Source organism: Musa acuminata, chromosome BXJ3-3 (assembly GCF_036884655.1).
Source record: "Musa acuminata AAA Group cultivar baxijiao chromosome BXJ3-3, Cavendish_Baxijiao_AAA, whole genome shotgun sequence".
NCBI lineage: Eukaryota > Viridiplantae > Streptophyta > Magnoliopsida > Zingiberales > Musaceae > Musa > Musa acuminata.
Window position 1 is genome coordinate 9,592,753 of NC_088351.1, and position 23,039 is coordinate 9,615,791.

Sequence of the window (23,039 nt, forward strand, 5' to 3'; positions counted from 1 at the left end):
TCTTTCAGAGTTGAACTATTTGCCCACACCGTTGCTTTGCTTCGCTCCTGAAGTCTCATCTGTCATTTCGTCGAACACTCGGTGTGTCCTCGAGAGCTCTGGGCGACAGCGGTGTGGCATCGACCCCGCCGCCGTGTGCTCCTGCTCGTGCACCTTTCACCTAATCCGCGACATGTGCCCGCCCACATGACACGGCACGAGGGTGTGGGAGTCGGTTCGGGCGCCGCGCGCGAGACACAGCATGTTGCACGGCGCTGCCATCCCACCGCCGTGTGCCCCCACGATCGGGACCTCCTGTTGGTTTACCACGTCCGTGACATGTTCGACGGAAGTAGTGCCGAACCGGTGATGTGGTAGTACAACTCAACCCACTCAGTGGTGTCAGATTATGATGAGATTGGATAGGAGATAGGGGATAGGGGATAGGGGGTGGGGTTTAGTTTAGCTCCCAAATGACAGGGGTTCGTAGGATGAGATGTAAGCGCACCCTATCTGTTGTCCCTTCTCCGAAAGCCAAAAAAGAGGACGTGAGAAAAAGTTGGCGTCGCCAACCTTTGGTACCTGATAAAAGGATCTCCGAATAAAGATCGGCGGGAGGGGACTAAATTAACCGGCGTTGCTCGTCGGTCAAGCGCTTGCTTTACGGCCTCTGTGGTCGACTCGTCCCGCACTCGCCCCCAACATGTTCGACGAAAGTGACTCTGCAAAGCAAGACGGCGTGCGTGCATGCACGCCTTGCCCCCTTCTTTCGTTGCCTTTTTCACCCAGACGGCTCCCCCCTCCCAACTCGGCATGACGCAGTTGATGAAGCTGTAGAAGAAGTGTGTCCGATATAGCCATTCCTTTAGGAAAATTTAGGTGTCGGTGGATTCCTTTTAATCCTTTCAAGAGCACGTAAATGAATAAGGTTTCTTCTTCTCCCATTCTTTTACCTATTTTTTTCTTTTTTCCCTGAAGTTATTATCTAATTTATTACTTATTATGTTTTTATAATCTAAGCCGGAACTCAGATCCAACCATGGTCCTTCTTTCAACTCGATCATAGGTTAAACCTTCCGAACATGAACAAATCTATATCAATCCCTACAAAATTATATGCTCCGCTTAAGTTAATAAATAATATGATTAGCTTTTTGAATAAGAGTTATCTATTAAGAATGTACGTTAAATGTCATTTTATAGTGAGCTTCACGTGTCGTCACCTCCACAAAAGACATTGGTCATTAAGTACATGGTGTGTATTTTCCAAACTTGAATTCGATTGTTGCATGTAGAATCTAAGACATAACCTATTACATCATGCGATATTGGTTGAACGATAGTGAGATAATGATTATCTTTATATTAAAATGTTAATTATTTAACATCAAGGTATCAATCACCTAACACTAAGATATCGACCATCAAACTCTTATGTGTTATTCATCTAGCATAGAGACATTAGGTGTTGGTGATATCGAGATATTAGCCTCTTAACAATTAATCATCATCATGCCTCTAACACTAGTTAGCATATAATTTGTAATTTAACTGTTGCATACTTCTTACTGATTTCTCTAGTCTTATCTTATAATTTATAATTTAATTGTTGTACACTTTTTATTTCTTTAGTTTTCCTCGTGTTATTTCCTAATTCATCCTTTGTTTTTCTTATCTTATAATTTATAATTTAACGGTTGCATACTTCTTACTGATTTCTGATTTCTCTAGTTTTCGTCGTGTTATTTCCTAATTCACCCTTTTTTTTTCTTGAAAGTTGGCCACTAAACACCACTCACTCACGGGCATCTCTCGCCATCCTTACTTTCCCATCGGAAAGAACTCTCCTCCGTCCATTTCCATCTTGACGGCCCCCACTTCGCTCCGTAGGTGCCCCTTCATCCGTCTCAACCGCGACATCGTACGGATCAATTCACTCAGCGACGGAGGTGGACCCCACCACAGACATCACGAGCCCAAGGATGCCGCGGTGGCATCGGTGGTTCTCCTGTACCCTGTCGTCCCCCGAGCTCTACTCCCCTTCTCACCGCAACCAGCCCTCAGTGCCTGCCTCCGCCCTCGCACTCCACCCCTCCCAAACCCAAAAAATAAAGGAAGAGAAGAGGAGCAACTAAAAGCTCGCTCACCTATGACTTATCCCGCCGCCGCCGCTGCCGCAGTCGCAGACGAGGAGGACGAATCCCCCGAATCGCCGGCCGAGAACCTCGACCTCATCCTGCACCATCTCCTCCCCTTCCTCCTCGCCGCCGCCCTCTCCACCCGGTCCCTCGTCGGCCGGTGGCGGCTCCTACATTCCAAGCTTTCCTTCCTCGGAGCCGCCCTCGCCGACGCCGCTGCCTCCCCCCACTGGCCCTCCAACCCACTCTTCTGCGATCATCTACTCCCCGCCCTCCGCGCCACCCTCCGCTCCCTCCGCGCCCTCTCCGCCCGCTGCCTCGACCCTTCTCTCTCGAGCGGCAAGCTCCGGCTCCAGAGCGACCTCGACGTCGCGGCCTCTGCTCTCACCCTCCACCTCCACGATCTCCATCTCCTCCTCCGCTCCGGCCTCCTCCACCACGACGCTTCTCCCCCCAACTCTTCGTCCGCTTCCGACGACGATGCCGCTATTGTCCTCCCACTTCCGGGTCCCTCCGCGTCCTGCGCCGAGGTTGTCCTCTTCATCCGCGACCTCTTTGCCCGCCTCCAGATCGGCGCCATCGACCTCAAGCACCAGGCCCTCGACTCCCTTCTCGACCTCGTCGCTGCCGACCCCGCCAAGTTCTCCCGCCTTGTCGCCGAGGAGGGCGACCTCCCGCCCCTCCTCCGCCTCCTCGACGCATCCGACCACTCCCTCCGCGACCGCGCCGCTGCTGCCGTTTCCCTCCTCGCCTCCGCCTCGGACGCCTCCCGCCGCGCCATCTTCGAGGAAGGCGTCCTCGGCCCCCTCCTCCGCCTCGTGGATTCCGGCTCCCCCGCCCTGAAGGAGCGCGCCGCCGCCGCGATCCAAGCTATGACCGCCGACCCCGCATGCGCCTGGGCCGTCTCCGCCTACGGCGGCGTCTCGATTCTCGTCTCCGCCTGCCACTCTGGGTCCGGCTCTCCCGTCGTCCAGGCCCTCGCCGCCGGATCCCTCAAGAACGTGGCTGCAATCGACGACATCAGGTCCGCCATGGCGGACGAAGGCGCCGTCCCGGCGCTCGTCGACCTCGTCCTCTCCGGCAACCTCGAGGCCCAGAAGAACGCTGCTCTCTGCCTGGCGTCTCTTGCCTCCATGGGCGGCGCCGAGATCCGCGCCGCCATCATGCAAGAGAGCGGCCTCCTCCATCTCCTTCAGTTCCTTCGGGATGCACCGGACCCGGAAGCAACAGACCACGCCCTGAGAGCGATCAGCGCCCTCGCTGCCTCTTCCGCGGCCGCCAAGCTCCTCTCTTCGTCGGCGCCCTTCTTCGCGCAACTGACGGATCTAATCAAGCGCGGGAGCGCCGGTGTGCAGCAACTCGCCGCGACCCTGGTCGCCGACCTCTCCCCTGGCGAAGACATCAAGCGATCGATGGCAGAGTCGATGCCGGCGCTGATCAAGATGATGGAATGCTCGAAGCCAGCTAGCGCGCAGGAGGCGGCGGCGGGGGCACTGACGTCGCTACTCTCCGTCCGGTCGAACCGGAGGGAGCTATCGAGGGACGAGAAGAGCGTGACGAGGCTAGTCCAGATGCTGGACCCTAGGAACGAGGCAGTGGGGAAGGAGCTCCCGGTGGCGGTAGCGGTGGCGCTGACGGCCGGCGTCGGGGGCGGGGCACGTAAGCGGATCGCCGAGGCCGGGGCGTGCCGGCATCTGCAGAAGCTGGCGGATGCCGACGTTCCCGGGGCCAAGAAGGCCCTTCAGCGGGTCGCCGGCGGCCGCCTCAAGAACCTGTTCTCCATCGCGTGGCCCCAGTGACAAACGATTAAACCCCAAATCTCGTCTTGAAGGTAATTAATTAAAGAACCCTCTATTATTAATTTGATTATATTAGCAAAATCTATTAACAATTGTGATTTGTCATCACATTGGCTTCAGGTTATTGATGGCGGGAAGGCTAACTGTTGAAGCTCACGAGTAAAAAGAGAGAGAGAGAGAGGTCGTGTGTTCTTTTTCTTAATTGCAGATAAGAGTATAAGTAGTATTGTTATAGCGGCAGGTAGTTAGAGCCACCAAAGAGAAGCGATGCATGCATGGATGCGGAGTTTTAGGGTGTATCCTTGTGCTGTTTGTGGCTTCTGCTACTTCTCGTAGCTCCTTTATATATTTGTTTGTTGACGTGATCCGGTGATGTAGCGTGGGATTTGTTTGTGCAATTTTCGAGCTCCTCCTTTCTTTTACCTATTTGGCTTGTGACTCGGATTTGTGGACTCCACAAGTTTGCCGTTTATCTTGGGCCGGCAGTACACGGCACACTGTATGCACGTGTATTGATGCGTCCACTGCTTAATAATAATATGGCATGTATTATTCCTCGAAAGCACTGAGGTGTTCTCAAAAGGTCATAAAACCTGGGGGACCTTCGTCTTCGCCCAGAAGCACGCAAAGCGAATCACTTCCTTTTCCCAAGCAAACTATACCTGTCCAAGTTACTTGCGGGACTCGCTGGGGGAACAAAGAAAAGACACAGCGTCACATGGGAAAGAGACGGATGAGAGTGGATGCCGGAGAGGAGATGGATTACGACGACTGTGGGTGGGGGCACCGACCATCTTTTCCTCCATTTCCCTCGGTGCGCACTCGCCTCTCGCCCAAGAGAAAAAAAGGCCTCCTTTTGATCTTTTATCGCACTGCCATATATATAAATGTATCCCGTGAGAGCTACTTAACTTACAGCAACTGCACCTGTGAGCTGTAAAGCCACCTCCGAACTCGGACAATCCCCCAGCTTTGGCATCATTGCTTTCACCGCCAAGCCACCTTCCTCCTCCTGGTTTCCCTCCCCCGCCATAACCTGGACGGCTACCGAGGGCGGTTGGGAGGGCTGCTCCTTTTCTCATCGTTTCCATTTACTATTGTGGTTTGTGAGAGGCTTTTCAGGTGAGGCGTCGAATGCTCCTCGGAGTGCACAAAATGATGGGATGACATGGCCATCCCATTCGGCTTGAATCCTCCTGCCAATACCCGGCAGCCTTTTCAGCCAGCTATGGAGGCTGTTGATGAAGACGACAGCTTTCATGGCTGTTCCACCATCTCCTGCGATAAATAATAGCTAGCGGTGGAAATACTGACCTATGTAGTCCGAGCTCGAACAGTGTAATCCATGGCGTCGAGGACAGTGTCAGAATCTTAATCTTGTAGATATTAGATCCAGTTGCCTGCAGGGTTGTATCAAATGAATTGTGATACTAGTTTTTACGGACATAGTAGGATTTGATGAGATATTATAGGGAAATTAGATCCTTTAAGATATTTATATCTAAGATTTCAGAGAGAAGTGGTGGCCATCAGTAAAGAAGAATAATGAATGCGGATCTATTAAATAGCGAATTCAACTAGATATTTATATCTAAGGTTTCAGAGAAGCGGTGGTCATCAATGAAGCAGAATAATGAATGCTAGTAGTACTGGTATCGAAAGTGTCGACTAACTTAGTTAATATAAAATTTAATATATCATCATAAAATCTTAAACTTAAATCTCATCATCAACTTTTATCTTTGAAAAAAAATTATCTATCTCTGTAGATAAAATAAAATATATTATTTAGGTGATATAAAACACATGAGTTTTAGATGGTACGGATATTGATATGAGTAGGTCGTGCCTGCAGTCCAGTGCAAACGAGGACGATCGACTCCGATGGCGCGTGGAACTCACTGAAGAAGCACGTGCCATCTGTCAGGCATGTTGATACGCTGTCTAGGAGAACTTTATGATTCGGATAGACTTGATATGATTGGAATGAAGCCCTCGATCACAAATTTCTTGTATATATTACCCGATATTAGCGAAGAAACAAACCGAAAGCAACAAACACGAGGCAAAGCAGAAGTAATAAGCGCGTACAACAAAAGATACGAAGCGTTTCCTCCGGAATCGGCTCTTCCATCAGAAACGGGAATCTCGAGGGTGCAGCACGAGGCGCGAAAGCGCCTCCGTCCTCTTCCCCTCCACTCTACCCACCTCCGCCACAGAAGCCGCCCGGTAATTCCGCTCAGCCGCCAGCGCCGCAGCCAGATTCATCTCCTCGGCCGAAGTTGCGCCCCCCATCCCCACCACCACCTCCTCCTCCTCCTCCGGCCTTTCTGGGTAAATTTCATCTGTGATGATGGTGGGATTGGAGGCACGGAAGCCCCAAGAGCTGACGCAGCAGCCCATCAGCGCCAGCCGCTTTTTGAGGCTCCTCCACTTCCTCCTCCCGATCCGCTCCGCCTCCATTACTTCCTTCCCCCGTCGTCTCCGCTCTATTGGTATTATTCTTGCATGTTATTGGACCTCTATACACCCGAAAGTAGCAACGACAACGAGCTCAACAACAGATGGGAGGAAGATCACCATGGCTACAGCTTACAAAGCTGAAAACAACAGCTGCCTCTGCCTCCTCACCTCGCCATCAATCTCATCGAACCACTAAACCCCAACTGCTGAAACAGACCTCATAAAGATCGGGTATTTCTTCCGCACCAGATTCCATTAATAACGCAGTAATGAGAGTACCGCCAATAAGGCCTGCTGGTTGCTGGGTGGATAGTACCGTCGGGAAGTAGAGCGCGGCGAAAGGGCGCGAAGACTGAGGTGAGCGCCACGTGGTACGGTGAGGTGGATAAGGGAACGGTACCATATCTCACGTATTACTTTTCCTTACTTCACGCCCGCATCGCAAGATTCGGATTCATATGAACAGAATTATTTAAGAGGTTTTTGAGCTGAAAACGTTGAGGTCCGAAAGTATTGTCGGTATAAAAGTCAAGATCGAGATATATTTTTAGATTTAACATCATCAATAATTTATACTTAAGTTACTAATTCGAGATGTTAAAGTATGAACATAAATGGTCAAAAAAATTATCTCTTTTTATTATATTAAATATAGATCATTATATTTATTCATAAAATATTAAAAATATTTTATTAAATATTTAATGGAGAGAGCATCTAATCGTCTCCGACAACACTTCATATTTTATTAACACGGGCGAGAATAGAGATAATCTATAATTATCTGTCTTGAATTTTTATCCACTTAAATAAATAAATAAAAAATAATTTTTATTTTTTTCTTTCATCTTCGATAATTGATTAATAGTGTCTCCTTATATGTATTCAGTGTATTTCATCCATAAGTTTTACTTCATTAAAAAAAATGATTGTTCAAGCAAAAGTAGATGTCTTTGTCTGCACCAATCAAGCACCATAAGTTGACATCCCAATACACAAACTTTGACCTAAAAAATTAGGTCAATTAATCTTGATGCTTTAGGTATTCCTAATTCTAGTTCTAGTTCTACAAAACCTGGTTTCAGTCCAGTCAATTTTGTTCCATCGAATTTAGAATATATTATGATAATTATAATGTGGCTGACACATCAACTCTATGTGATGTCTATCTTATCATAACACTCCGACTTCACTTGATCAACAAGTTGATTTCAAATCATTACCATTGTAATGATTTACGTATTAGAGTGATATTATCGAGAGTGCCCATGACATAATTTTTATAGGCCTCAGATGGCCATCGTCGAAGGAGTTCACATTGACTGTCGGTTTAAGAAATATAATCAAATTATATCCGATTCTGTTTTTACTTCAGACAACAAGTTTTTCTCAATAGAATGAAAATTTGTGATGATTCTGATTCCAAATTTAGGAATAGATGATTTTGGTTTTGGTTTTGATTTTGAACTAAAATGGTATATTTTAATTTTTTAAATATTTTTTACTTAATGATTTATTAAACTATTGGAAGGGTAGATTTATCATTTAAAGGGCATATAGTTTTTTTTTTTTTTTTTTTTTTTACATTTTTGGTCGGTTCAAAATCAAACTGAAACCTTTAGCTATAGTACCGATTCCAAATTCCAATAACTGAAAATAAATTGCCAAAAGCCGATCCTGATTCGGTGGGAATTAACCTCAGTCTGACATCTTGAGATTAAACCCCATGCTGGAACCAATAGGTATATGAGTTCTCTCATATTGACTTACCATCATTATTAATTATAACATATATTGTAATTTATACATCTATTTCAAATCAGATTTATTATCTATAAGCCTATTTGATTTATACACTATACGTTTCCCACTTGGGCATATGATAGTATAGCAAACTTCATATTTGGCAGCAGAAGGATCGGTATCAATTCAAGAGCGGGCTGCCTTCCTTGATGAGCACAAAGACGCTGCCGCCATCACTTCTTGAGATTCTTAGCTCCTCGTCGAGGTAAGTGGTCAGCAACCAGGATTGTGCATTGGTGTTGTTTATTGGTATCTTAAGCGGAGGTTGTCCAGAGATGGTTCTAACCACAGATGATGCTGCATTCTGGATGGAGCTTATGACGCCCTTGAATGGAGAGAGGTCAACGTTCTGCCCCAGGAACTCGACCTTTTCGGGAACAACGATGTCATCTGTCAGCTGTGGGGTTCCAATTATGCCTTCCTCGAACTTGATCTGGAGACAGTGATAAAGTGCCACCAACAAGTAAGTGTCACAAGGAGATCAATTCCTTGTTGATACAAATACATGCAAAAAATTACAGAATTATGCAATAAGGGAACACTCTGATTAGCCAGGTATTGTGACAATCCCACACACTAAGTTAGCTGGCGAATTTTGGAGTTTTGATAGTGTGGAAAAGTTACTTAATTTCTAACAACAACATTAAGCTATCGAGCATTTTGGTCAGCCAAATTTCGACGGTGCAAACAAAGAATTTATACAATTTCAAAGTGCAAACAAAGTCCACCTCTATTGTGTCAGAACTTCATATTGCCATTTTATTTTTAAAAAATACCAACATAGCAAGCAAGAAGTGTCATATAATTGCTTTCAACCTTCTCATAATTAATCTCAACGTGCATCCTGTGATCCAACATACTTAGGTTTCATTACAAGCAATTAAAAAAATTTATAACAAGACATTTAGCAATTTAAAGCAGTTCGTTGTTATAAAAAGGCTTAACCTAAATGAGCATCCTCAACAAGAAAATTTGTTGCAGCAAAGGAAAAGACCCAGATATGAAGATCATACAAGAGATAGGGTAAAGGGACAAGAAAGGAAGAGAGAAAATTAAATGCAAATGCAACACCAAGTTTGCGTGGTTCAGCCAACAAGGCGTAAGTTTATAATACTACAGGAAAATGTCCTGATAAAATAGTAGATGAAATTCCAAATCTCGATATACCAAATATATAAACAACAATTGCATGAACATATGCCAATATTCTAGTTGGAGGCTCTCCTATGAAACCCCTGGTTGGAATGAGACCAATAAAGAGGCAGCCCCATCTTCTGAACTGAGGGAATATGGGAAACAAGAGTTTAAAGGAACCTAACACACCCAAGGATTCATCCAGTCTACTCTAAGCTACATGTTGCTATCTTAAAGGAACTGTTAGTTCCTTTACACAAGAAGGGATCTGATAATACAAAAGAACTCTTAGTTTGCATTAAAAAAACTTTGCCTAGAAGCCACATGTGACCTTTCTTGGTAAAATTTGTGGAAAGTGTAAAATACTTCCAACTCGATGTTTATGCTTCTGTAAATAATTTACCTATATATCATGGAAAGACATAGAATACTACTTGATTGTTAGTCAAAGAACAGGGCAAATCTACAACCATCATAAATGAAACCAACCTATCAAATAAGAAAGTTCCTTTGTCTCTTGCAGGAGAAACATATTTTGCATTTTCTCCATTTAATACCTTCAGAAATTACCTATACAACTTAATCTGTCCTAGGAGAAACAGGGAAAAGCTTGGGTGTGACCAAACTTGAACACATGCATCAATCTAGTAAGATTTTTCACAAATGAAAACATATTTTGCACTTATTTTTCATTTAATATCTTCAGAAATTGGCTATACAAGTTATTCTGACCTCGGAGAAGCATGGTAAGAACTTTCCATTTTGCACTTATTTTTGGGTGTGACCAAACATGAACACATGCATCAATCTAGTAAGAACTTTCCCAAATCAAAACATATTTTGCATTTTTTTTTCCATTTAATGTTTCCAGAAATTAGCTATACAACTTAATCTGTCCTAGGAGAAACATGGATTAGAATTAGCTACACAACTTAATCTGTCCTAGGAGAAACATGGATTAGCTTGCGTGTGACCAAATTTGAACACATGAACCAAATCTAGTACGATCTCACCCAACTCAAAATTTGCAGTCATTTAATCGTTGCAGAATTGAATTCTTGTAGAACATGAAGCAAAAAACACGACGCAGAGATGGTAAGGGAGTGCAGGAGATAAGATACCTGTACTCTCTTGGGACTTCGGACTTCAAACTTGGCATTCGTGGTGACAGAAGTGGTGGCGAGAGGACCCGCAAATTTTACCGAGTTCTGCACCGTAAAGCTCTCCGAATCAATAGTCTGACATATCTCATCCACCTTCACCAGCTGCGGCAGCCGCCCCGACCCCAAAAGTGGGAACAATTGCGAGAACGAGGTATACCTGCGTGCGCACCCCATCATTTTCAGTTGACCTCCGATCGATCAACAACGAAGAGACCAACGGAGAGGCAGAATCTTACGCGAGGATCCATTTGCCGTTTAGGAGGGGGAGGGCGTCGGTGGGAGCGGGCGTGGGGTTCTTGGCCTCGAGCTGGGTGATGAGCTCCACGATCTCCGCCCTCGTCTCGCTCGACGCCTTCAGCCCACGGTCGGTCCCGGACAGCAGATCCATCAGCTTCCTCTTCAGCTCCCCGGCCTCGCTCAGCTCCTCCACCGGGGGTTCCACCACTGCGACTCCGCTCTCCGGCTCCCCGCCTCCCTCCTTGCCCCACTCGTCGTCGTCGACCACCGCCCGGGTGCGGATTGGCGCGGGGGAGGACAAAAACCTCCCGCCGCTCCTGGAAATTGGGGATCTCAGGCGGAGGGCGGTGACGGCAAGGGAAGAGCGGCGGACGTGATGAGGCCCGGCCGCGACCGGCGCAGCCGGAGGAGCATTTAGGGTGAAGGTATTCCAAGACGCGGCGCCCGCCATCGAGGACCTTTTCAAGCTTCGATGATTTTAGCTTCGCAGTCGGTCAGAGAGGAAGACGAGGGTTTCGATTCCGGGTTATGCAAGTCGAACCGATGATATAACCATTAAAATATTAGAGCACGTCCAAATTCGGAAACTCCGGCCACTACGTTAACGACACGTGGGTGCATCAAGGAGCTTATTTCCGAATCCTGGTTTTTGTGAAGCAGCGCATCCTGCACTTGCAGTTTTTGGGTTCAACGAATTGTTATCTTGTGATTTCGGTGGTGGGGATTGCATGAAATGTGTGAGGTACAGGAAGTGGTGGATCCCATCTCGTTCTAGAAACTTCTTGAAAGCGCCAGGAAATATGAGGAGGACGCATCGCGGAAGGTACGCGATTGAGCGCATGCATTGCTTTTTCAATTGACACTAAATATCTAAAACATTTCTGTCTCCACTTATTTCAGGCAAAATGAAGCGATCTAAAGTGAGCTCAATCCAACGACGTGGCGATACGTTCCTACACTGGGAGTTGACATGCTCAGTGGAGCTTCGAGAAGCCAATCACCCGGTCATATACTAACTGCTTGGCATTGACGGCCATGATGAAGTCGTCGTGGCCATAGTCGAGCCGATACAGAACGGTCAACTTGTGCTGGTCGTGAAACCTGAGGCCATCCATCAAGCGCAAGCCATCGCCACCATCGGAGAGGCCGTCTTCCCCCCCGTAACCCAGCAGTAGAGGAAGGTCATGGGGGAAGGACGAGATGTCGTAAGCCGGAGGAACCTCTTGCCCGTAATGCTTCGTGTTCTTGTCGCAGTCGTCGTAATCGAACTTGGCTAGGGTGCCTCGTCGGATCACTAGAAAGAAAGCAGACGAAGTCATCATCACCAGCATGAACGAGGAAACGCTAGCAAGAGAGAGGCCTACTCTGAGACAAGTGGATTATGTTCTTCGTGGCAGTAGCGGGTCCGATCTTGTTCGAGTAAGCGTTGGGGGAGAGCAAGACAGCTGATATCACCATCTCTTGCAACTCAGAATGGCAGAAGGATGCGAGAGCCATCAGAGTTCCCTAACAGATTAAAGAACATTGTCGTCATCCACGGTTCCAACACTGTCATACCCACCGTAGAGGAAAAGCTCACCGGAGAATGCCCCACATAGTGAAGCTTCTGCTTTCCCGTATGCCCGTAAACGTACTCAACAGTGGCAGGAAGATCGTATTCCGCAAGCTCATCCCATGACCAGTCCCAGTATTCCTTCGATTAACACAAGGGTTTTAGGAAGACATGACTACGGTTGTTGGTGTAAACAACTTTTTTAGCCGTAGCCTCGGGGCCGACGCAGCTCGTTCGGGGGTCCGAATGATGGGGATCTGGCACAGCGTCCCTTGAGGTCTCCCGGTGGCCGATTACGGTGGTCCGGTCGGGATGTCGCATCAGGAGGAAAGCTTTGCCGCAGCGCCGGGAAGAGGCAACCCCATTCTTGCACCTGCACACAGGTCGGGTCGGAAGCTCAGCCTGACCCCTCCGACGATCAAGTCAGTGGATGTAGAGGGGGTTTTGGATGAAGAAGTGCTTCTGTGTGTGTTTTGTCTGTGTCCTATTCTCCCCCTGTTCGTTTAGAACTCTAGGGTATTTATAGGCAAGTTTGGTGTTACATGATGTGCCTGCCTGCAGGAGCAGGATCGTTCCTCTGATGGCGTCTGACATTGTCGTTGGCATTGCGTGGAGAACCGAACTGCCGTAGGGTATGGGCAAGCCTCGGTCGACGTCCTCCTTTGCCTCGGCCGAGCGCGCGGGGTCAGACGATGAAGTCGTCTGGGAGCGGTTGACGTTGGCACACATCAAGTCAGTGTTAATGCCCACTTCCTCGGACAGTGTGTCGTCCAGGCATGGCTGACGTCATGGCGCATCATGTCACCATTTTTACCCTTATCATATTCCCCCACCCCGAAAAAAGCTATGCGTCGGTTGTTGTACGAGGGGGGTCTGATGCATGGCTTCTTACTTCAGGTGGGCTGACCACGCGGACGCGGTCTCAGGGAGCATGGAGCCGAGGAGCACGACGCAGGCGGGCACGCCGCGCAGGTGTGGTCTCGGGGGGCATGGAGCCGAGGAGCACGACGCAGGCGAGCACGCCGCGCAGGTGTGGTCTCGGGGGGCATGGAGCCGAGGAGCACGACGCTGGCGGGCAAGCCGCGCAAGTGTGGTCTCGGGGAGCATGGAGCCGAGGAGCACGACGCAAGCGGGCAGGCAGCGCAGGTATGGTCTCGGGGGCATGGAGCTGAGGAGCACGACGCAGGCGAGCATGCTGCGCAGGTGTGGTCTCAGGGGGCATGGAGCCAAGGAGCATGACGCAGGCGGGCAGGTCGCGCAAGTGTGGTCTCGGGGAGCATGGAGCTGAGGAGCACGACGTAAGCTGGCAAGCCGCGCAGGTGTGGTCTTGGGGGCATGGAGCCGAAGAGCACGATGCAGGCAGGCAGGCCGCGTATGTGTGGTCTCGGGGAGCATGGAGCCGAGGAGCACGACGCAGGCGGGCTGGCCACGCAGGTGTGGTCTCGGGCAACATACGACCGAGGAACACGATGCAGGCGGGCTGGCCGCACAGGTGTGGTCTTGAGGAGCATGGAGCCGAGGAGCATGACACAGGCGGGTAGGTCGTGCAGGTGTGGTCTCGGGCAACATGCGGCCGAGGAGCACGACGTAGGCGGGCTGGCCGCGTAGGTGTGGTCTCGGGCATCATGCGACCGAGGAGCACGACATAGGCGGGCTGGCCCGAGAAGCTGCTCATGCTATTTTCCCTCCTTGCTTACTTAGCAGTAGCAGGGGTCGAAAACTACCGCATTTAATTTCCTTTTTGAGGGGGAGCTGGTTGCTTTTGTCGCACGCTTTTGGGCGTTGAGATCGAGGCGCCAGGGCGTTACTGCTTCAGCGGGGTTGCCACGTCAGTCTTTCATTAAGGCGGACCGTCTTTTGGCATTTCTGACGTGACGTGACAGTTACGCACGTGCATAGGTGGGCTGCCGCCCATTCTCAGGAGGCGAAGGGGCGCTGGTTCTGGTGGGATATCTCCTTTAAATAGCGAACGCCCAGCTTCGCTTTTATGTTTCGCCATTGAGTCTCCTTTTTCAAGCCTTGCCGTCCCCTTCCTAGGGAGGTGGTGCGAGCCCTAGAGGCCTTGATGTGGCCGCACGATAATGACTCCACCGTGAGCGGGTCTTTGTTGGGGGGACTCCAGGAGCGCTATAGTATCCCGGAGGACCACATCCTTAGTGCCCCTGAACCGGGACAACGGGCGTACGACCCGGTCCCGAAGAGTTTTGCGCTGACCTTAGACGCCCTAGAGGCAAGTCTGCGTTTTCCCCTTCATCCCCTCATTGTGTCCTGCATATCTTTCTGGCGGATTTCGCCGTCTCAGGTGGCACCGTACTCCTAGCGCTACCTAGTGGCATTCCTGGGGGAATGCCACTATGCCAATATCACCCTCACCCTCAAACTTTTTCTTTCCTGTTATCGCCTCTCCAAGGCCGACGAGCTGCTTTCATTACCGCTCGGGCAGCTCCGACCCGATTTTGACCGTCTGATCTGGCCAGTCTTCTAGTAGCGGCAAGTCGACGGTGGATCCCCTCGGCTCGAGATGGGGGGTTGGTTTCTTCATCTCCCGAGGATCCTCCAGCGGTGGTTCGATCCTTGCTCTCTTGTGTAACAAGATGACATTCAGGTAGCAACGCTTGGATTCTCGGGGGCTTCCCGTGACTTCCCCGACCCCGGCGTGAGTCGGGAACTTGATAGTTTGGTAGTAAGTTGAGACGATGGCTCTGACTTTGTTGAGGGTCGATCGACCGAGGATGGCGTTGTACGTAGTGGGGAGGTCGACCATTAGAAAAGTGGTCATTACCGTCTTTGACCTTGGCGGGGCCCCTAAGGTTAAGGGCAGAGTGATAGCCCCTAGCGGTGAGATTGAATCTCCGGTGAATCCAGTGAGCGCCGAGCACATCGGCTTCACATTCTCCCTAGCCAAGTCGAGCTTCTGGAAGGCATCGAAGTAAAGTATGTCGGGCGAGCTCCCAGTATCGACCATGAACCTTCTTACTTACGCATTGGCGATCCTAGCTGATATCACAAGCGCGTCGTCGTGCTCGGGTTGTTCGGATGCTCCGGTCGGGAAAGTGATCTCGGGCTTGGGCCCGTGCCTGGGAGCTTCGGTCGGGGCGGCTCTGGCGTATGCCTTTCTTCCCGTCATGGAGCCCCCGCCAAATGCGCGGCCGCCAACTATTTCGTCGGTGTGTCACTCGATGGGGCCCTCTGGGCGCGGCGAAAGTTCCTTGTCCGGCCGAAGGTACTGGCCGAGATGCCCTCTACGAATGAGCTCCTTGATCTGCCTTTTTAACTCATGACACTGTTCAATGTCATGCCCATGCTACCGATGGAAGCGACAATATTTTGATCGGTCTACAAGCTCTCGCGGGCTCCTCATCGGGTGAGGATCTTTGAGTAGTCCCTTCTCCCTTATGTGGAGAAATATTTCTGTTCGGGACGAGCTCAAGGCGGGGAGAGGGGGCCTCGGGTCGGGTCTGTCCAACTTACGCCGGTATGTGGCGGGTTGTTGCTACTGGGGCAGCTCCGACTTGACCCTTTTGTGCTCCTCACACCTCCCGGCCATCCACGTCTCTACGGCGATGAACTGGCTTGCGCGCTGGAGCATTTCGGGCACCGCGGTGGGGGGTCGCTCCACAAGAGACCAAAAGAACCTGGAAGGCCGTAGGCCTATCATGAATGCCTGCATTAATAGAGAGGGGTGAGCGTCCGACAGTCCCCGAATTTACGTCGTAAAGCGGTTCACAAAATGGGAGAGGGGCTCGTCCTCCCTTTGGTTGAGTCTGAGGAGCAACGCCACGGACGACTTCGGTCGAGCATAGGCCAGAAAGTTGAGCTTGAAATCTCTGACGAGTTGGTCAAAGGAGGCGATGGTCTTGGCCTTCAGGCCGCTCTACCACACGCGGGCTGGTCCCCGCAGAGTCGTTGGGAATGCCCTGCACATCAAGGCGTCAAAAGTCCCATATAGTGCCATCTGGGTGCGAAAAGCAGCTACATGGTCCGCTGGGTCAGCGGTGCCATCATATGCATCCGGCGAAGGGAGCCGGAAATGCGGTGGAATCGCTTTATCTTGTATCTCGGGGGCGAACGGGGACCCTTAGTTTCTGTCCGTCCCGAGCTCTCCCTTTAACCTGCGAACCTCCTGTTGTACCTCGTCGAGTCATTGACTAACAAGGCGCAACTGGGCTCGCAGGGTGTTCGTTGAGTCCGCAGATAGGGCCTCAGGCTCGAGGCGACTCGCCGTATCTTCCGCCTCTCGGTTCCCGGGCTGGGCTATTGGGTTCCGAGGCGAAGCGTCGAGCTCGAGAAGTGGTACGCGAGTCCGGGTGGGGGCCCCCTGCTGCTGCAAAGGCCGGGTCATATGCGGGGGCGTCGGTTGGGAGACGAGCGTGATGATAGTCTGCACCACGCCCGTCAGAGCTCGAACTTGATGAGCGAGGTCATGAAAGGCCTCGGGTGATACCGGCGACGGGCCGGCGGGGGCGTCGTCGGGCGGTGATAAACCTGGGTCATTGAACAATCGCCAGTAGCGTTCCGACGTGGCGACGGGGTGTTCGTCTCAGGATTCATCACGCGGGGGATGTTCCCCCGGGGTGCTGATCGTGGGCAGCCCAACAACCGCGGGTTCGTCAGAGTGGATCTGCTAATCGCTCGACATTCGAACGACTCTCCTTGTAGTGCCAATCTGTTGGTGTAAATAACTTTTTTAGCCGTGGTCTCGGGGCCAACGCGGCTCGTTCGGGGGTCCAAATGACGGGGATCTTGCGCGACGTCCCTCGAGGTCTCCCGGTGGCCGATTACGGTGGTCCGGTCGGGACGTCGCGTCGGGAGGAAAGCTTTGCCGCAGCACCGGGAAGAGGCGACCCCGTTCTTGCACCTGCACACGGGTCGAGTCGGAAGCTTCGCTCGACCCCTCCGACGATCAAGTCAGTGGATGTAGAGAGGGTTTTGGATGAAGAAGTGCTTCTGTGTGTGTTTTGTCTGTGTCCTCCCATTCGTTTAGAACTCTGGGGTATTTATAGGTAAGTTTGGTATTACTTGATGTGCCTGCCTGCAGGAGCAGGACCATACCTCTGATGGCATCTGACATTGCCATTGGGGTTGCGTGGAGAACCGAACTGTCGCAGGGTATGGGCGAGCCTCGGTCGTCGTCCTCCTCTGCTTTGGGCGAGCGCGCAGGGTCAGGCAACGATGAAGTCGTTGTCTGGGAGCGGGTGACGTTGGCGCACATCGAGTCGGCATTAATGCCCTCTTCCTCGTGCAGAGTGTCGTCAGGCGTGGTTGATGTCGTGGCACGTCATGTCGCTATTTTTACCCTTATCAATAGGAAAAGCTCACCAGAGAATGCCCCACATAGTGAAGCTTCTGCTTTCCCGGCAACGTACTCAACGGTGGCAGGAAGATCGTATTCCGCAAGCTCATCCCATGACCAGTCCCGGTATTCCTTCGATGAACACAAGGGTTTTAGGAAGACATAAATGACTACAGTCATGGTGTTTGTGTTAGGAGAAGAACCGGATCATCCGAAGAGAAGATGGTGTGCCCGAGGCTGTGCGTTGTTCCACGACTATTGGCGATCCAAACATCGTATCCCTCGTCGGCCAAAATCTATCCCAGTGATTCATCCGGCGAACTCAGTAGCCATCCCAAACCATCCTGTCGAAACAGCATGTCATCGCATATCCATCTAGTTGTAGTTGTATCAGGAGCACTGCGTTAGAGAAGAACGGAGACCATGAATAGCCCGTGCTGCAGCAAGATCGGCGTGCCACTACCTCCGTTGCGTGCCGGTGACCGCCCCACGGGAATCCTCTGCACGCCAAGGATGTAACCATCTTTTGTCGTCACCTGCAGAAAGCACAAAAACATAATATTTCTCAACGAAAGAAACACAGGAACCTGACACGAAGCAACCACGTAGAGATGGTGTACTTCATGTTCTTCGCACTTGTAGCCATAAGTCCCCATGATGGATTTGCAGGCGAAGGAGGATCTGAAGCGACAACCTGTCGAATCAAGTGCTCGTACTGATGACTGCCATTCTGATCACCAGTTGCTGAAACAGAAACAAAAAGAAGCCATGCTCTCATGGAAAGCAGATCGATAGCCATGAGTTCAAATTACTCTCCGCTGAGACTCGGGATTGCACGATGAATCGCCGTCGCTAACTAATGTGCTAAATTATTTGATCTTGTAGAGCATCCAGTGGAAGCCATGGGAGCACTGCGCCATATATACTCATTGCTCTACTGATTCTGATGTATAAGATAACGTTTTCTCTTCGGAGACACTTGCATTTAGCATTCATCAAGGATTCCGTGGAGTACTGGAATCGTGTGCCGACTGGTTCACGACAAAGAGGTGATAGAGCAGTTGGCTGCTAAGTTGCCACCACCATGGGATTCTTAGATTAATCTTGTTAAGGCATCACAGCAGGAAGCTCACCACTGGGCCAAGAAAGCGTTGTCGCAGAACATGGGCTTTTCAGTCCCCGGCCCGACCTGTATGTGCCGGGTAATCTTATCAGTGTCGGATTTAAATAACACTGTTCATGTATGCAATTTAATATCGATAGAATTCAAATCATTTGTGTGAACTGGCTTCGAGAGAAACCATTCGTGGACCGCCACGATGTCCATCTTATCAGAATCCACCGGAAGTCAAGCGAAACCAGTAGTCAACACTGGCAGTGAGTCAAGTTCTTCGCAGAAGTAAAATAGAGGGTCAAAACAACGGCTGGTGGAAGAGGGCGAAGCGGAGGCGGGCTCGGTGCGCACCGGGTTTGCAGCGGAGGGGCGCGTCGGTCGCAGGTGGGGGCGAGGAGTGGGGTGGTGGTGGCCCCGGTGGGGACGCCATGGATGTCGGGGAGCGTTGCGGTACGGTAAAGTTTGCTGGTTGGCAGCAGCCCCTCGAGAAGAGAGCAAAAAGACGCGAGAGGAGGAAAGAAGAAAAGACGGGAGGGGGGACAGATCAGCAGTTGGATGGATGGTACGCAGGAATGGGATGGATGGGACGGATGATGAGCCGCCTCCACCAAACAACACCCGACCTTTCCCCCATCTCTCCTCTCCTCTTTCCAACCCTTCTTTTTCCTTCCCTTTAATCCCCGTTCTGTATCTCTCTCATAATAAATGAACAAAATATATCGCGAGGTGCGTCTGATGTTTCAGAGAACAGCGGAAGCATATGAACATGAAACGAGCAGAGATTAGACGTATAAAGCTGAATCGAGACTACTGTTCGCAGGACTGGGACGGACTGCAGAGGCACGTCTGCCACCTGCGCCCTGCGCTGACCGGTCCGGCCGACGGTGATCCGGCCACGATCGGTCGGTGTCTCCTCGTCCCACGAGAAAGGCCGCGAGCTGACACCGGCCCACCTTCCGAGAGCCGCTCCCCCCTTCCCCCCCCCCCCCCCGCGTCGACGCTGCGTCCAACCGGCGGCCATGCCCCGGTTTTTTTGTAAGCGAGCAGGCCCCGAGCACGGCCAGCGTTGACTTGCCGGCCAAAGTGGGGCCCGCGGTAACCAGCAAACGATACGGAGGGAGCCACCCACCGCAATAACGCGAAGGCGATGGGGCGAGACTCCCACCGTGGACTGACCGCCAACCTGTGGCGTGGTTGGCCAGCACTCTGGTTATTCTCTTCCTTAATTCTCATTTCCTTGCAGGTGGTGGGTGGTGGTGCAGCTGCTGCATCTGCATCAACTCGTTCTCGTTGCAACAATTCCCACTAGCCCAAAAGAGAAGGCACCAAACACTAGGCGACGTGGAGGCCAGACGACCCACTGCTCTCCCCCCCTCCCCATATCAACCTATCTAACACTAGACCTATAATATGATTCCTGTAGAAACAAACGGGCAGCGGGACCTCCGTCCTCGATGAAAAGACCTCATCCTCGCTGCTTCCCATCCGAAGCAACAACGTGGGTGGCTGTGGCCGAATAGCGTCCGACTGCGCGCCTTGCGTGAGCGAATAAAATACGGTAAACGATGGGCGACGTGTCCAAGTATCGCGGTTTGCTTTGGGACCGCGATCACATCTGTATCGCGGCAGAAGGCGATGCTGACCTCCACGCGTTGGACGCGAATACCTCACGATATAAATATATTTTTGTCTCTTAAATATTCTTTTAATAGTAAAATTGATATTTGACCTTGGCGTGCTTGGCAAACTATACCCTATTTTCGAACTGAGGTCTGATGCTAAAATTACTACAAGAATTATGTTAATTCCATAACCGGTATTCTTGATTTGGATCGCATCCGTGATTCAGATTTATTAATTCTTAAGAATAATAGTTTTTAATTATAAATCGAGAGTGGAGGGAGGGGTTGTTTTCGTTAATGAAACGCTAGAGAAGGGTAGTTTCGTGATTCGACTGATGGAGCGCAGCCGGGCGTGCGAATATTCGGCGGGGGTGGCGGGAGGGGTGGTTGGCGCGCCTGCGGTTCGGCTTTCCCGCGCGAGCTCATCGGGTGGGCGGTCGCAAATGTTGTGGGTTGGGGAGCGCGTACGATTTGCTATTGCCGTTTCTGTTTACGCGGGATATCAAAGGATGACGCGAATTCGACTACCCAACTGAGGCGCAATTTTCTTCTTAGTTTTATTTTTTATTTTTGTAAGATTTTAAGATCATCAATTATCAGTCCAATAATGATCCATGAATAGGTTTTTCATATGCATTGATATTCAAATACATGTCATTAGACGTATAATCTCATTCCACTATCACATTTTATATGCTTTGGTCGAACAAAAAATAGATCAATTACGAAGGAATCGGATTCGGAGCCGCGTTTTTAGATCCGATCCGTTCCCTTTATCCTCCGTTTCTACCCCGCGCCCGGCACCGTCTACTCCTCGCCGTTCTACGCATCTTCGCGCTTCCAATTTGCAGGCCCACTGCCATGCCCAATCACAGAAAAGGTAGGTTAACGGGTAACGGGTTTTACTATTTCATTTATAGGCAATACGACCTTCGCGGTGGCTTGAGAAATAAATGAAAACAAATAAAATGGCGGCGAGAGAAATGAAAGAGAAAATGGCAAAAAGATAACGAAGGGTGTTATGGTCATTTCAGAAGAGCACAGTGGTACGAAGACGGGCCATAAAAGAACGGCGCGGAGCGGGCGGCAGAACGAAACTAACCGAGGAGAGGGGAAGCGAAGTAAACTAATTGCGCGATCGAGTCGGTTCGTGGGGACGGCCTCAACCGAACGATGGCCAGCGAAGGAATTTGAGACGGGGAAGTCTTCAAGCCTCCTCTTCTTTTAAGGCTCCCCCCTCTTCTCTCTGCTTCCCCTCCCGATCCGATCTGCCCTTGCGAATCCGAGAGGGGAACCATAGTTGTTGTGATCTACCCGGTGCGCGACGATCCGATCGCTGGCGATGCGGAAGGGCCGGGGAGAAGCGGCGCACCCACCGGCTGAAGTCGGCGGGGCGGCGGGGACGCGGTTCCGAGGCGTGCGGAAGCGGCCCTGGGGCCGATTCGCAGCCGAGATCCGGGACCCATGCAAGAAGACCCGGGTCTGGCTCGGCACCTTCGATTCTGCCGAGGACGCTGCGCGTGCCTACGATGCCGCCGCCGTAGCCCTTCGCGGCACGAAGGCCAAGACCAATTTCCCCTCCTTACCGTCCGCCTTCCCCCCGGCCCCTCTCCCCGCCGCCGCCGCCCACTTCCCTTTCTATCACCAGCATCAGCACCACCCGCCGCCTCCCCCTCAGCGGCCGACGTCCAGCAGCCACAGCAGCACCGTGGAGTCCTTCAGCGGCCCGCGGCACCCCTCCGCGGCGGCGTCGATCCACATACGGCCGCGGATCCTTAGGAAGCAGGTCAACCCCCCGCCACCCCCGCGCGTACTCAACGGCGACGATGACTGCCACAGCGACTGCGGCTCCTCTTCCTCCGTCGTCGATGACGACGGTGACATCGTGTCGTTGTGCCGGCAGCCGCTGGCTTTCGACCTCAACCTCCTTCCGCCCTCGGAGGACGACCTCCACGATACGGCTCTCCGCCTCTGATGTCCGATCCCGTGGCTGAGAGAAGGGAAAAGCTAAAAGAAATGGTTATTTCCTTCTCTCCTTGCCGTTTCGCCTATCTACTCTCATAAACACTTTCGATCTTACGGTTTCTATACATGATCTTTCTGTATGGGGTTGGATTTGAGGTTTGAAAGCTATTATGAGGGGTGAGGATTAAGCGATCGGGTGACATCAGATCAGATCTGAGGTTTGTATTAGATCTGTTGCCCTATTTTTGCCCTTTGTTACCGTGTACAAACAAATGCCTATCAAATTCGATAAAATGAAAAAAAAAGACCAAAGAAGTCTCTTAAGTTTATTTGGTTCCTCCCATCATCTCCAATGTTGTGCATACATTTCTTCTAATGCCAAAGCAGAAAGATGAAAGGAGTTTTCCATGGATTGAATTGGATATGCTCTAGAGGTTGCCGACAGAATAAGTAGATCCATCATGTAGCAGTAGAAGAAGGGGACGCATGGAGTCAGATTGTGGCTAAACTGCTCTGTGCTTGATTCACTGCAGCTGCGTTGTTTTCTTGTGGTTGCATTGACAACATTAAAATCCTTTGAGGACTTCTGGGAAGATGGAGATAAGAAATTACATCTGGAGCTGACTAGATATGTAGCGATAGAAGCAGCAGAAATCTATGGTATAATCCATCAAACATGTTTGATAATTTGTCAAATGCATTTTATGGTTTCTGCTTTTAGTTACTTACCAGACAAGGTTAATAGATCTATCAGCATTTAGGATCAAATATAGGGGG

At 50.6% G+C, this 23,039-nt stretch overlaps 5 protein-coding genes across 5 annotated transcripts; 2 read left to right on the forward strand and 3 right to left on the reverse strand.

Annotated features, from left to right (window-relative positions):
- Nucleotides 1-1,753: 1,753 nt before the first annotated feature.
- On the forward strand, nt 1,754-4,338 carry LOC135632748 (uncharacterized). Its single transcript, XM_065141500.1, has 2 exons — nt 1,754-3,948; nt 4,037-4,338. Exon 1 carries the CDS (start codon nt 2,129-2,131, stop codon nt 3,914-3,916), a length of 1,788 nt encoding a protein of 595 aa, XP_064997572.1. The 5' UTR covers nt 1,754-2,128; the 3' UTR covers nt 3,917-3,948; nt 4,037-4,338.
- A 1,711-nt stretch (nt 4,339-6,049) lies between these two features.
- Nucleotides 6,050-6,379, reverse strand: LOC135633910 (uncharacterized). Its single transcript, XM_065143907.1, has one exon. It carries the CDS (start codon nt 6,377-6,379, stop codon nt 6,050-6,052), a length of 330 nt encoding a protein of 109 aa, XP_064999979.1.
- Nucleotides 6,380-8,109: 1,730 nt separating this feature from the next.
- LOC103978136 (probable plastid-lipid-associated protein 2, chloroplastic) lies at nt 8,110-11,246 on the reverse strand. Its single transcript, XM_009393835.3, has 3 exons — nt 10,716-11,246; nt 10,438-10,636; nt 8,110-8,615 (listed from the first exon to the last, which is right to left on the reverse strand). The coding sequence occupies exons 1-3, from the start codon at nt 11,165-11,167 to the stop codon at nt 8,304-8,306; spliced, it is 963 nt and encodes a 320-aa protein (XP_009392110.2). The 5' UTR covers nt 11,168-11,246; the 3' UTR covers nt 8,110-8,303.
- Nucleotides 11,247-11,690: 444 nt separating this feature from the next.
- On the reverse strand, nt 11,691-12,997 carry LOC135633911 (triacylglycerol lipase 2-like). The gene is made up of 4 exons (XM_065143908.1): nt 12,887-12,997; nt 12,296-12,409; nt 12,081-12,222; nt 11,691-12,010 (listed from the first exon to the last, which is right to left on the reverse strand). The coding sequence occupies exons 1-4, from the start codon at nt 12,995-12,997 to the stop codon at nt 11,691-11,693; spliced, it is 687 nt and encodes a 228-aa protein (XP_064999980.1).
- Nucleotides 12,998-21,398: 8,401 nt separating this feature from the next.
- Nucleotides 21,399-22,591, forward strand: LOC103978137 (ethylene-responsive transcription factor 3-like). The gene has a single exon (XM_009393836.3). The coding sequence runs from the start codon at nt 21,640-21,642 to the stop codon at nt 22,270-22,272; it is 633 nt and encodes a 210-aa protein (XP_009392111.2). The 5' UTR covers nt 21,399-21,639; the 3' UTR covers nt 22,273-22,591.
- Nucleotides 22,592-23,039: the final 448 nt, after the last annotated feature.

Excerpts from the sequence above, each read along its gene's own strand:
- LOC135632748 (XM_065141500.1), top strand. The coding sequence starts at position 2,129 with ATGACTTATCCCGCCGCCGCCGCTGCCGCAGTCGCAGACGAGGAGGAC.
- LOC103978137 (XM_009393836.3), top strand. The coding sequence starts at position 21,640 with ATGCGGAAGGGCCGGGGAGAAGCGGCGCACCCACCGGCTGAAGTCGGC.
- LOC135633910 (XM_065143907.1), bottom strand. The coding sequence starts at position 6,379 with ATGGAGGCGGAGCGGATCGGGAGGAGGAAGTGGAGGAGCCTCAAAAAG.
- LOC103978136 (XM_009393835.3), bottom strand. The coding sequence starts at position 11,167 with ATGGCGGGCGCCGCGTCTTGGAATACCTTCACCCTAAATGCTCCTCCG. Across the intron at positions 10,637-10,715 it reads AACGGCAAATGGATCCTCGC|GTATACCTCGTTCTCGCAAT; the intron begins GTAAGATTCTGC and ends GTGCGCACGCAG. Across the intron at positions 8,616-10,437 it reads GAAGTCCCAAGAGAGTACAG|ATCAAGTTCGAGGAAGGCAT; the intron begins GTATCTTATCTC and ends CACTGTCTCCAG.
- LOC135633911 (XM_065143908.1), bottom strand. The coding sequence starts at position 12,997 with ATGTGTGCCAACGTCAACCGCTCCCAGACGACTTCATCGTCTGACCCC. Across the intron at positions 12,410-12,886 it reads CCATACCCTACGGCAGTTCG|GAATACTGGGACTGGTCATG; the intron begins GTTCTCCACGCA and ends TGTTAATCGAAG. Across the intron at positions 12,011-12,080 it reads CATAATCCACTTGTCTCAGA|TGATCCGACGAGGCACCCTA; the intron begins GTAGGCCTCTCT and ends CTTTCTTTCTAG.